Source organism: Orcinus orca, chromosome 7 (assembly GCF_937001465.1).
Source record: "Orcinus orca chromosome 7, mOrcOrc1.1, whole genome shotgun sequence".
In the NCBI taxonomy this organism is placed as follows: Eukaryota; Metazoa; Chordata; class Mammalia; order Artiodactyla; family Delphinidae; genus Orcinus; species Orcinus orca.
The window spans coordinates 41,929,651-41,943,185 of NC_064565.1; the positions used below are offsets into that span (position 1 = coordinate 41,929,651).

General features: G+C 39.1%; 1 protein-coding gene and 1 long non-coding RNA gene across 51 annotated transcripts in view; one reads left to right on the forward strand and one right to left on the reverse strand.

Annotated features, from left to right (window-relative positions):
* NEB (nebulin) overlaps positions 1 to 13,535 on the reverse strand; it is a 231,171-nt gene that overhangs the window by 68,048 nt on the left and 149,588 nt on the right. For all 50 annotated transcript variants that reach the window (XM_049712452.1, XM_049712434.1, XM_049712443.1 and 47 more), the window contains 15 exons: positions 12,358 to 12,561; positions 11,901 to 12,005; positions 7,944 to 8,048; positions 7,531 to 7,842; positions 6,725 to 6,829; positions 6,077 to 6,175; positions 5,774 to 5,875; positions 5,539 to 5,646; positions 4,129 to 4,440; positions 2,697 to 2,801; positions 2,467 to 2,571; positions 1,992 to 2,099; positions 1,084 to 1,191; positions 869 to 982; positions 225 to 422 (listed from right to left, as the gene is read on the reverse strand). In XM_049712452.1, the coding sequence (XP_049568409.1) occupies positions 225 to 422; positions 869 to 982; positions 1,084 to 1,191; positions 1,992 to 2,099; positions 2,467 to 2,571; positions 2,697 to 2,801; positions 4,129 to 4,440; positions 5,539 to 5,646; positions 5,774 to 5,875; positions 6,077 to 6,175; positions 6,725 to 6,829; positions 7,531 to 7,842; positions 7,944 to 8,048; positions 11,901 to 12,005; positions 12,358 to 12,561 (2,190 nt within the window). The remainder of the gene's footprint in view (positions 1 to 224; positions 423 to 868; positions 983 to 1,083; positions 1,192 to 1,991; positions 2,100 to 2,466; positions 2,572 to 2,696; positions 2,802 to 4,128; positions 4,441 to 5,538; positions 5,647 to 5,773; positions 5,876 to 6,076; positions 6,176 to 6,724; positions 6,830 to 7,530; positions 7,843 to 7,943; positions 8,049 to 11,900; positions 12,006 to 12,357; positions 12,562 to 13,535) is intronic.
* LOC117195434 (uncharacterized) overlaps positions 1 to 13,535 on the forward strand; it is a 77,549-nt gene that overhangs the window by 52,238 nt on the left and 11,776 nt on the right. The gene's annotated exons all lie outside the window — the stretch shown is intronic.

Sequence of the window (13,535 nt, forward strand, 5' to 3'; positions counted from 1 at the left end):
GAAGAGAGCAACAGCTAAGTTTTAGTCTAGTGTTGAACAGATAAAATATTTAACATAGGTGCCTCATTGCTCCAAGGGGGTCCTTACACCAAAAAAGGTTACTCATGCCACTTTGTATTGCAAAGCAGCAGGGTTTAGGAATACAGGGACAATTAGAACATGGGGCCCCAGGCAGGGCTGGGTGAAGCCTGTAACTTAGTCAACCCGCAGAAAGGACATCATACATCACTCAACATCTCCTGCGCGTTTTGGGCCCGAATAACATTGGGTTCTTCTGGAAGAGATGTCCACTGGTGGAAGTAGTGTCGGTACTCCAGGTCACTGAGGATGTGCTGGCACCTTTTAGCCAGCACATGATTCATCATATCATTGGGGATATGAATATTTGCTTTGGTGTCCTCATAATGTCTTCTGTAGTTCAACTGAAGAATAATATGTTTTTAAAGACAAAAATAAGAAAGGAATTAAATGTAAATTATTCTGATCAATCTCTTTTATAGTCTTATTTTCAACATAGATCAATACCTTTAGAATAGACTAAGGTTAAAAAATGACAGTTTAATATACTCTTCTTTAAAAATTTCCCATCCTTTTATAACACAGGGTAAAGAGTGACTTTGTTTTCTCCTTTTTCCAAATACAGAGCCCTCACTGTGTTTGGAGGAGGCAGGAGGGAAAGGGTGAAAACACACAGCCATCAGAGGTGCACAGGGCTAACTGGCAGGGGTGGGGGACAGTCTCAAGACTGGCTCATTCCTCACCATCCCACCCCCCCCAGCTAATCTTGAACCAAAGGGCAGATTATAAATAGGCAGACTAGCATTACACTTAAGTGTGCAGATCCTCTGTTACAGTGAACTTTGCTTACCGCACTCCTCATCTTTTGGAAATCCAGACAGTGAATCACGTTGGGGAACTCACTGATTTCTTTTCCAGCCAGGTAGTGACCCTTCAGCTTCTCATAGGTCTCTTTGTATTTAAGCTGTGAAATAGGTGCAACATTGAAAATCACTGGGACTTTCTAACAAGCCCTTTGTGGCTGGAAAGACTCTCAAACTTGTGAAAGGAAAAAGTCCTACTGACCTCACTGTTCACAAAGTCAGCATGCTTGGCTCCAACAATGGGAACATAGCGTTCGTCCAAGGTATAGCCGTAGGCCTTGGTTCCCTCCCATGCTCCTTTATACAGTATCTAGGACAAAGAAAGGTGTATCAACAAAAGTTTGCATTCAACTTCTTTCAGGTGCCACTCGAAAGAAAGTAGTAAAATCAAGGTAAAATACTCATGATTAAAGGCAAGGCTTAAACCTTCATTAACAGCTGTTAGTGTGCGTACCTAAGAACAGGGCAGAGTCTTTGGGCTTGTTGCAAATTAAATCTACAGACCCTGAGGCATTTTATAACAGAGTTTAACTGTATTTACAGTTCTAATAAAAGTGAAAACAAATTTGCACACAGAGAGAGAATCACCAAAGATGGCTTCCCATTCGGCATATACACATATACGCTACACACACATCACCTTTAGATTAGCTGAATTAAAATTTGGAGGGCAAGTCCTCCACTTGTTGGCTGGAGATATATGTACATGATTGCTAAAGAGGGACCAGCCTTTCCTCTCTTCTCTCTGTTGGTAGTTGCTTGGTCCTACGTGCGCCCGGAAGTGACATAGCTCTTGTTAGGTTATTGTCTCTCTCTTTATTTGAATGTCTCCCTCACTTACAGGGGCTCCTGGAGGGTTTGTCTCATTGATCTTTAGCTCCTCAGTGCCTCTCATAGGGCCTGGCACATCACAGGGACTCAAACAACACCAGCTGGATAAACACTATTTGCCCTGCATAATATGCTACTTCTAATAAACAAGACTAAATACAACAAAAACAATAGATCTCCTTATAAGTTCAGTTGCTCACAAAATCAGCCAAGAATGTGAATACTGACAAGAGCTTAAAATTCGGAACTGAGTTGTATATCACATAAAATGGAACTTACGGTACTGTAGAGTTTTCCCATGTCTTTGGAATGGGTGATATATGGTGTATCTGGAGAAAAGGTATACTTGCCCTTTATTAATTTATTAAATGTTTCTTTATATTTTACCTGAGGAGAGAAAACAAAACAAAACCTTTGATTATTCTAAATGTATATTTAAAGTTTCACAAGATCTACCTAGCAAGATAATAATTAGTCTACATTTAGAGATTAACCAACTGGTTAAATTTCATTATATGATATATAATTTATAACTAATATAATGGAAAGTTTTGGATAATAATTTAGATATTATCTAAATGTGGGTACAGTATACCACCTACTAGTGACTTTTAAGACATTCTCCGCCAAAGATTTTCTTATAATTTACTCCCTATCGTCTCACATGCAGTTATCTGGAGTTACGCAAGCCTGTTCAACTACAGACAACTAAGTCTCCAGTTTGTGTATCTCCTTATACACAAAGCAAACTTACATCACTTTGATTGACTGAGTTAATCTTGGCCAGAACAATCTCTGGAGGATCCACCACGCTTGTAAAGTTAGGATAGTTGGCAAGAGCATCTTTCTTATAGTTTATCTGCAAAGAAATAGAGACGATTAAGACAGGTGTCCCCCCTGCCCCCCCACATGGGGATAGGTACATATCCCCACATGGCAGGTAAGGAGGCCAGGCCTTATGTAAGAAGAACAGGCTTTGCTTACCTGAGTCACCATTTCCTGGTTCTTGGTAACCCTCACATGGTCTACAGAATCCAGGGGGATCCAACCAATGCCTCGGAGCCACTCCAGGTCAGCTTTGTAGACATTCTGAGAGCAGGAAGGGAGACATGATGCAGGTATAAATGACTCAGGCACAGGATGACAAGCAGCAGGTTAGAAACAATGTTTTCAGAAGCTTTTTAGGGTTTTCTCTCTAGTGGCTGTTGTCTCATTGATTCAATCATGATTTCATCCGTACACCTGAGCCTGTTTCTTGAGCCTGTTACTATAAATGAAGAACTATGGAAGGTTGAGGTATAAGTATAAGGAAGACCTCTAAGTGTAAAGAAAAGTTACTTATAAAGTGCAAAGTGGTTAAAGGCTATGAGAGGAAGACCATGCAGATGCTGTGGGAGTGGAGGGTAAGGGACCATTGTTTTCATCTGTGAGCATAAGAGAAGGTTTTACCAAGGAAGTTATAGTTACATAGAAATACATTTAGACTAAGGGGGCATTTAGACTAAGTAAAGGAGTAAATGCTCATGTACTGTAGGGTTGGGGGAAGCATCCCTCCAGCCCATCTCTACCCTTCCCCCTCACTTCCTGAATTCTCTCAGGCCATCCCACACCAAATGAAGAGGAGTTGCTAATCTGATTAAAGTTCCACAGTGGTCATCCTCCTGCAGCAACCAGGGAGGTGGGATGTTCAAGTCCACCACCTGTGCTGCAGGCAGTCTTTGACATCCTGTTTCTGTTTTGGTAATTATGAGAAGACCCAGGTAGGGTTAGCTCCTCGGTGCACCTGAGCATCACATCGATGCATTGTGTTTCTGTTCCCTAAAGACTGCTGGTGGCAGGTAGAGATCTTGATTCAGCCTTCAGTGGGAGGTGGCCTGAGATATATTCTCCATCCCAGCTTTAAACTCTGCATAAGGGATTCTGGGCCTCATGCAGCTCATCAGTATATTGTGTCCTCTTTGCTTTGATCCCTTGTAAGCAACTCCTTCATAAATGCCATGAGGAAGGAGATGCTCAGCAAAGCAAGAAGGAGGCATTCCCAGGTCCCTGACTATACTATCATCTAATATAGTCAAAATCCCAACTCCATCTCAGCTCCCACCCCAGCCAATTATTATTTTAAATCAGTTGATAATTTTCCACGCAAATGTGAGGAGCTGTGGATGGCAGAGATGGTACAAAAGCGGATTTTTTAAAAATTGACTTTGAAAATTATTCAGAAATGCAGTCAGTAGACAAAGCTGTCCGTCACTGCTCCCAACCTTTCTCTACTTCATATCCAGTCTTAATTACCTTCTGAGAGCAAACTAAGTATTTATGGTCCCAAGTGTCATAGACTGGTGGTTCTAGAATGCTGCTTATGATTCTCAGAGTAGACCATATGTTTCTAGATAATTAAGAAACAAAAATCACTTACATCGCTTTGTAGGTCATAGGCCTTCCTTGCCTGAATAACATCATTTTGGTCAGGGTGACACGTCCATTGGTGCAGGTAATTGCGGTAATCAGTATCACTGACAAGGGCCTGCCCCTCCTTGGCCACCAACACCGACACCATATCAGGAGGTATATTGATTCTGGCCTTTGTTTTATGATAGTGCTCTTTGTATAGTCTGTCATTCTGAATCTGGCCTGCGTGCTCGAACCAAACCAGTTTAGGATCATCTCTCATCGTCGGGACACCAACATAATGACCTTTCTGCTTGACATGGTCAGCTTTGTATTTCAGCTGGTGGGAAGAGGAACAGAGATCTCATCAGCTTTGACAAGCACACAAGGCAAAGGGGGCTTGAAACATCAGCAAACTCAGTCCCCCAGCTTTTTGTGTTACTCCCCCAAGAATAAATATCAAAAAACATTGAAATAGGGTGGGAGGGAGGCTCAAGAGGAAGGGGATATGGGGATATGTGTATACATATAGCTGATTCACTTTGTTGTACCGCAGAAACTAACACAACATTGTAAAGCAATTATACTCCAATAAAGATATTTTTTTAAAAAAAGTAAAAGGGAAAGAGCAAAAAGATTGCACGAAATAATTGCAAGATTATACATAAATCTTTTGTATAAAATAATAGAAATAAAATAATCATTATTTCGCTCAGTAGATGTAATTATTTAAGGAGAACCACGTAAGTACTGACAGGCTCTCTCATTGATCAAACTTTAGTCAGGCTCCCCTGGGCCCTCTTCTTGATGAGGACTCCACTTTGGTCTCTATCTTTGCAGTTTTAGCAAAAATTCTGTTAAATTTTAGCAGAGTTTAGCAGGAATCCCCCTATCCTTGATATCTCCTTTTAGTAACTTTCCGTCCACTGGACCCCTCACTGTTCCTTGGCTATAAATCTTCAACTGTCCTTTCTGTATTTGGACTTGAGCCCAGTTCTGTAATGAGGTTGCTTTTCCCCTTTTGCTATAGTTTTTAAATAAAACCTATTTTTACCACTTTGCTAAAAAACAAAACAGAAACATTGAAATAAATAGATACGAAGAAATATCAATTTAAAAATAGAAAAATATACACTTATTTTCTAATTCTGGCAATATTGTATTTGAAAGCTTAGAGATTTTAGGGAAGCAGGGAATAGAAGAAAAAACAAAGACTTCAAATGATAGTTTTTAAAGAAGCCAAGAAAAAAAAGATGAAGAATGCCAAAAGCCCATGGGAAAAGGACCAGAAGGGAGCAGGTACCCTGACCATCCCCAAGCCTGGCCAGGCCTGCCAGCCAACAAGGAACTCTCCATTACGCTACATGCCTTAGCATAAATGAGTTCCTGCACAGGGAAGGTCCAGCCTTTGCAAAGCACTCATATCAGAATAAATTACCTCGCTCTGAACGTCACCAGAGTGATGGGCATGAACAAACGGCACAGCATCTGGAGGCAAAATGTAACTGGTGGCTTTTTGTTTCTCCCAGCTTTCCTTGTAGAGATACTAAAAGACAGAGAGCCATGACAAAGGGTTAAACCAAGGAGTCAGAATGGAGGGATAAGTCTCCTATTGTTATGTTATGGTCCTCTGTCCCCATACAAAGTGCCAGGCATCCAGGTAAAATCCATACCTGGTCTAGTATTCGGGCTGCCTCCTGGGCAGCGTGCAGCTGAGGGGTTTCTGTGAGGGTGTACTTTGATTTGGTGTCATTCCAATTTTTTCGGTATTTAATCTAGAAATGAGAAGAAAGTTGGTAAGTTCTTTGATATTAAGAAAACATAATGTTGTCCAAGCAAATGCTAGCATCATTCATCTCAACGTTTACCATCTGTATCTCAGAAAATGACTGCACGCTGAGTGTAACTAAGTGGAAAAGTTTTGGAAATGATGTCTTCCCAACAGAGCAATTTTAGAATGACAGTCATGTACTTACATCATTTAGGATTTCACCACTTTGTTTTGCTGTCACGTGATCAACTCTGTCATCCACGGGAGTAAAGTTGAGAGTTTCTATTTTTGTGCGATATTTTCTCTATGGGAAAGAAAATATCTTTTAGATAGCTGTAGTCTCTGGTCCTGTGTGAGTTGATAAAGATATGCTGCATTTAAGGACCCTTTCTCTACTAGAGGCATAGAATGCTGTATGTCAATGGCATCTTCCTGGCAATTTGGCTTTCTTCTTAGCATTTTATTTTTTAACAAATGGGTTGCCTTCTTACACCTTCCACAGATTTTAAAGTAGCAGATCTGGTTAGCTCCCAAAGCCATGTAATGTATCATTATGTGAACTCAGTGCATTTTTTTTTTCAACTGGACAAACTTCTCTCAAGTGTATTGCTATTGCTGACAAAAGAAGTTTTCTATTTATACAATTCTAAGCATTGTTGAGTGTAGATGGATGTGATTCCATAATGTGAAAGGGACAGTACAGGATTATTTTGGAAAAATGTACGTCTGGCTTAAATGACAGCAATTGAAATTGTTAAAACTGCTGATAGGGAATGACTGCATTTTGGCTCGTATATTTTTTGTTCAGTCTCTTAGGAAATGTGCTGAATGGCAGGATAAGATCCTGGAATACCTCACTGAAGATGTCTGCAGCGTGCTTGGCATGATTGACAGAAACAGAATCATCTGGCATCCAGCCGATCCCACGTAACCATTCCAAGTCAGCCTTGTAAATAGCCTGTGAAAATAAGACCAGGAAGAAGTCAGTGACCCTGGTCATATGTATTCTATCCATTGGTCTGATGGAGAAACGCATTTTAAGAATGACATACTCAAGCAGCCAGACAAGTAACATTAAGTAAATTAACTATGAGGCCAGGTGGTATGACAGACCAGCTGGGGACATATTTGCTATTTAAAGGGGGTTAGCCTCAGTTCAGCTCCAGGTTATTGCTGCAAGGGCTAATGCATGTCTGGAGCTGCATCCTCTGATTTTTTTTCAATAAAAACGGGAACCCCTAGATTTGTACACAAAATTCCCTGATTTAAAAGCCTTGGCAACTTAATTCAAAATTTAAAAATACTGTGTCAACTAAAATAGCATATCTGTGGCTACATCCTGACCATGGACTGCTGATATTTTAGTTACAGTTTAAACCTCTGGTGCTACTTAAATTCTATTAAAATAATATTTTCAGAGTAGCTGTCTTTAACCGGAAACAGTTAAGAACTATATTCACACCACCACTTATTTCTTGATACAAAGTCAGATCCTTCATGGCTCTGGTGATTTTGATACCATACTATAAGGTCTAACCAAAACCAAATTCTTCGCTATATAAAGATGTGAAGTGATGATGCAAGGATTTAATGACATAAACTTTCTGGGAGTCATGGGAAAATGATGTAAGAGCTCAGGCTAAAATGCAGCCCACTCACATCGCTTTGCAGATCGTAGGCTTTCCTGGCCTGAATCACGTCCTGCTGGTCAGGCACGCACATCCATTGGTGCGGGTAATTGCGATAATCAATGTCGCTGACCAGAGCCTGGCAATGTTTAGAGTGCGTGATGGAAAGCATATCCGGAGGGCTCTGGAACTTAGACTTCCATTTGGCCCAGTGCTGCCGGTACTCTCTTTCATTCTGAATCTTGCCAGCTATGAGGGCCCAGCGGATCTTGTTGTCATCCCTGGCTGTGAGGGTACCCACGTAGTGTCCCTTCTGCTTCTCATGGTCAAGCTTGTATTTATACTGGAGACAGAAAAACAAAGCAGATGGATCACAGCATGAACTCTCAATGCACGTAGGGCATTTGTTTGAAAAACTGAGGAGTTAAACAAGGCCACACTCACATCACTGGCGATCTCCCTGGAGGCCTTGGCGGCCTGGATGGGGATGGCGTCCAGCCGTACATCACAGCTCATCTTCATCTCATCCCAACCTTCGCGGTAAATTTTCTGAAGAGGAAGAAAAATAAGGTATCGTTCCAGATTCAAACTTACTAATGACTCCAAGGGTTCAAGTAGAATTAATATCAGAGGGGTGCAGTTTTTGAAGTCCCAGAACCAGTTTAAAAAAAGAGAATAGGTGAAAGAATCATTCTGTACCAATGTACTGGAGAACAAAATCATATCTGGAATCCAAAGATCTGGGCTGGACAAGAGTTCTTTCTTTTCTTTTTTTTTGAATTATACCTTTGATGTAGTTGTTCATGGTTTATGTAAGAGGGTTTATCTGCTTCTTGTATTGGTGTATTAGTAGCACTGGGATATGTTTAAGTTCAGACATTGGCAGGCTAGTATTGAATTTCTCTAGTTTAATAATTCTCTTTAATTAATTCAATTTTTAATCTTCAGAATTATAAACATTTTACATTTGAGTTTTTTTCCTCTCTGTATGGTTTCTTAGATCTTCTAATACGATTGATAATGCATATTGTTTGGGAATGTTAGATTTTCTTTCTGAAGCACCATTGGATGTAACGGCTATTTTCTAAGCGCAGCACTGTTTTGTTTGTAAAGAGAAGTCAGTTAAAGTAGTGACTGATTTACAGATAGCCTTCTAAAAATATATTCACATTTAAGTGGATACCTTCTGTACTGACAATGTCAGAAAGACTCAGAAATAAGAGTAATTTAAATGTATAAATCAGAAATCATACCTATCACTATGGGAGCTTGAACAGTGCAGAAAGGAGAAGTGAATTTCAATCATTGACAGTTTCATGGCCTTTTCATATTTGAAAAACGAGTGCTTAGATAAATTTTGTCCTTGTAATGGACAAGTTTTATATGAATTTTCATTCAAGTTTTTGTATGAATTTCAGGTGGTCCAATTTTAACATTTGACTTGTTTTTTTGTACAAAAGAAAAAAGTGTTCTCCACATTTAAATGTATTACACTAGAGAATATTTCATGCAAATTTGTAATTATGTTATTTAAACTTTTAAAATTTATTTTGTTTTATTACACATACTGTTACACTATTTTTTCTTATGTATTTTTTTTGTTTATGTGGTCAAATATATTTTTTATTTGAACTACAAAAAAAATTGGGCTTGAGACCTAACTTCTTCACCTACTAACTTTGAGAATGTGGGCAAATTCCTTAATATTTTTAAGTCTCAGCTTTCCCATATGATAAAAACAAAATAACAGTCTTACCCGTGTGATTAGTGTGAAGATTAAATGAGTTAATTTAACATGGATTTGCTTGGTTACCCATAAAATGATATACAAAATATTCTGCAAAAGTTGTACTTTCTAAATGACAGAAATAATTTAAAATAGTGGATTTTATCGAGATTATACTACTGGCAACATGATGTATGAAGAAAGTGTATATTTTGGTTAACATTCAAATAGGATGTTTGATTTCTTCCAAAACAAAAGTCATTCTCATTAGTATCTAAATACCTAAATTTAACAACTTTACTTTTGGCATAGTTTCAATTACTAGTCTTGCTTTTATCATGATATTAATGGTAGGGTTCTGGTATTTCCAGCTGAGAAATTTATCATGTAAAAGAGAGCCCATGAGACTTTCAGAATTCCCCTGCCAAAGATACCTATGGCTCAGAAGGAAGAGGGTGAGGAGACTACACTGCAGTGACGAGCTGGCTGTTTCTTCATCCAGTCACTTGGAAGTAAGAGTACACTGCACCATATACTGATTCTGGTCCAAAAAAGAATGTAGCAATGCCTCAAAATTTTGTTTTCTTCCCAGCCCTTGGAAAAAATTAGCTCCCAAGAGGCTCATTACAATAGAGTTGGTGGTGCAGTTTGGCATATGGTGAGTAATCTTTGCTTGGAAGGCTCCTTCTCTCACAAAGACTTATTATTTTTTGAAAGATGCCAAGTTCCAAGCCATGGTGGACTGCATTAAGGTAGTATCCTTCTTCTAAGGTCATACTTGTTCTACACCCAGAAAAATCTCTGTGATCTACGAAGGTGGTACATTTCTTGAACTTTCTTAAACTGTGAAGCTAGCCATGTAAGCGAATTCTCTTTTTATCTAATAGACTTTTTAGTTGATACTCTTCCTTTCCCTGGGCATGTAATGATTTATTCTGCAAATAATGATAATTTTGCCTTGTTCTTTCCAATATTTATCTCTTATACTTATTCTTATGTAATTATTTTGCTGTGAATAAGAAGCTTATCACTTAGCTACTTCCAGCAAATATTAATAAATGGTAATGTTATGGGTATCCTGACTTGACTGAGAAGCTTACTTACTTGAGGATGTGGCTGGCCTTTGATATGAGATTTATTCTTAGTTATGACAAGAAAATATTCATTTATTCTTATTTTGCTAAGATTTTATTTTAAAAAATAAGAATGGATATTGGATTTGCTCACACGTCTTTTTAAAAAAATTTCTTTTAATTCATCAGTATTTATTTATTTATGGCTACGTTGGGTCTTTGTTCCTGCATGGGGTCTTTCTCTAGTTGTGGCAAGCAGAGGCTACTCTTTGTTGTGGTGTGTGGGCTTCTCATTGCAGTGGCTTCTCTTGCTGCAGAGCATGGGCTCTAGGCGCGCTGGCCTCAGTAGTTGTGGCTCACGGGCTCTAGAGTGCAGGCTCAGTAGTTGTGGCACACGGGCATAACTGCTCCGCGGCATGTGGGATCTTCCCGGACCAGGGCTTGAACCCATGTCCCCTGCATTGGCAGGCAGATTCTTAACCACGTGCCACCAGGGAAGTCCCACACGTCTTTTTTTTTTTTTTAAACATCTTTATTGGAGTATAACTGCTCTACAATGGTGTGTTAGTTTCTGTTGTATAACAAAGTGAATCAGCTATATGTATACATATATCCCCATATCCCCTCTCTCTTGCGTCTCTCTCCCACCCCTCTAGGTGGGTCACAAAGCACTGAGCTGATCTCCCTGTGCTATGCAGCTGCTTCCCACTAGCTATCTATTTTACATTTGGTAGTGTACATTAGTCCATGTCACTCTCTCACTTGGTCCCAGCTTACCCTTCCCCCTCCCCGCCACATGTCTTTTTAAATCTAATACAATGAGCATATGATTTTTCTCTTTTGTTTTATCACATTATTAGGTTTCTGAATACAGAACACTCTTGGCATTCCTGAATGAACTCTAGTTGTTTGTATCATATCATATTCATGTGTTACTGAATTTGATTTGTTAATATTTCATTTAAGATTTTCCCCATTATTAATGGTCTACAGTTTTCATTTGTGGAACTATCTTTGACAAGTTTTGATAACGGTGATGGCTTTCCTTGTTTCATTAGGCTCTCTGTCAGTTTGTTTATTTTTTGAGGTTTGGAAAGAATTCCCCTATGAAATCATTCTGGGGGACCCTGATATCAGAGAGGAGGAAGGAGAGTCTTTAATAACCTATTAATTTCTTGCAATATGTTTTTATTCTTTTTCTGGGCTCAATTTTAGTAATTTATAACTTCCTTAAAAATCCCCTATAGATCTGGGTTTTAAAATTAATTTGTATAAAGTTGTGAAAAGAACTCTCATAATTATTTTGTGCTCTTCTGAATCTGTTGTTAATTCCCCTTTCTTCTTTGTGTGTCTCTTCATTCCTCTTTCATTATCTTTCTTGTCCTTGTTCCCTTCTCTCTTCTGTCATGTTGACATTGCTTCACCATAACTGGCCTTGCCCAGTGACTGAGAGCCAGGGGTCTGCCCCTCTCCTCACTCCTGGTCAAGGGCCTCCTTGCCCACTCAATCTTCTCTTCCCTGGCTATGAAGAGTTCCCTAGTGATATCTTCATACCAATTGGGTGACTTTTCAAACAAAAAGGGAGTCTGTTGCAGTACTTACATTGCTCATATTAAGAGTGTTGGCTCTAGCGAGATTAATTTCTGGAGTATCTGGCATTATGTGGATTGAAGTTTTATCCACGTCCCAAGCTTCTCTGTACTTTGGCTATGGAAAGAACCAATGATAACAAAATTACTTCACAACTTGTCATTTTGCTAGTTGTAGTGCACAACTTTCGATTTTTCTGATCCAAAATCTTTTCATACTAAGGTAAAAGTTTCCAGAATCTTTTCACATAAGTTACTCAAATTTGATATGAAATCTGTATTAATACCTTTTATTCATACTTTGAGTTTTGGTTTAAAATTAGTAAGCAATAACAAAACAACCGTGTCAATATTACTTATTAAAATCTTTGCTATCATCAATATTATTATCTTACAAATGGATTACCAGGTTAATTATCATTTTCTATAACATGAACTTAATTTTAATATAGAAGAAAAATGTGACTTACAATACTAATATTTTCAGCATTTGATTTAGCAAGAACAACTTCAGGTGTGTCAACGATACTTGTGTACTTGAGTTTCACCACAGGTGTCCGATAGACACTGTCTTGTAGGATATGCTGGGCATTTTTCACTCTCAGTACTTCGGGAGACCCTTCGGGCACCCAGCCGATGCCACGCAGCCACTCCAAGTCAGCCTTATAGATGGCCTGGGAAAGAAAACAAAGTTAGGAGAGGCAGGGTTTTGTTTTTTTTTTTAATCGTGGTAAAGTAAGGAAGCAGTTTTTCATGTTGCATTTTCTCTTCCACAAACAATGATAAAGCCAAGCATGGGCCTGACAAAAATAATTCCTCATATGCATAGCAGTGTTTTGTCCTACTTTGTTTTCCGTGGCAGGGGCTCTGTGTTGGGGTGCCTATGCATAGCCTAGAAAGCAGAAGGATGCAGAAGGAGTGCTTTGCTTAGGGGATGTGTGGAAGATTTTTGAATATTTTGGTAATCATCACACTAGCCAAGGTGGACTTTTAAAGCAATAATAATAGGCTCTCCAGCAAGTTCTCCACACCACAGCCAGAATGATCTTTACAAAATTCACCATTCAGATTTGATGTCACAACATACCCCCAACCTATGGTTTCTCACTGGTCTCAGGATAAAGATCAAAATCTTAACATAGATTAGAAGGTGATGATGGTCTAGCATCAGTCCCTACCTCTTCTTCCAGCCTCATTTTATACGTGCTTCCCTTTTACCCGTGTGTTCTGACCACACTGGCCTTTCAGTTTGTGGTTTGCATACCACCCCTTTTGCATACATTGGTCATTCTGCAGGAATGCACCCTGTGTCCTCCTCATGGAACAAACTCATGCTCTCCCTTCTTACTCCTAAATCAGTGCTTTCCCAGAGAAGCTTTCCCCACCTCATTTTTCATAGTGCCATGATCATTCTTCCTCAGCCATCCCATTTTTATGGATATTCTCTAGTTAACATCTGTTCCTTTTTATCAGTGTGAACTCCCTAAAGTCAGGAAGTTTGTCTTGTTCTTCTTTATTCCCCATTGTACCGTTAGGGCTTAGCACAAGACCTGGCACATGGTGTGTTTAATAATTACTTTTAAAGAGATAATTAAGAATGTAATCCTTACTTCCACAATTTTGATCTCAACTGAGTTTTCTTTTTCCA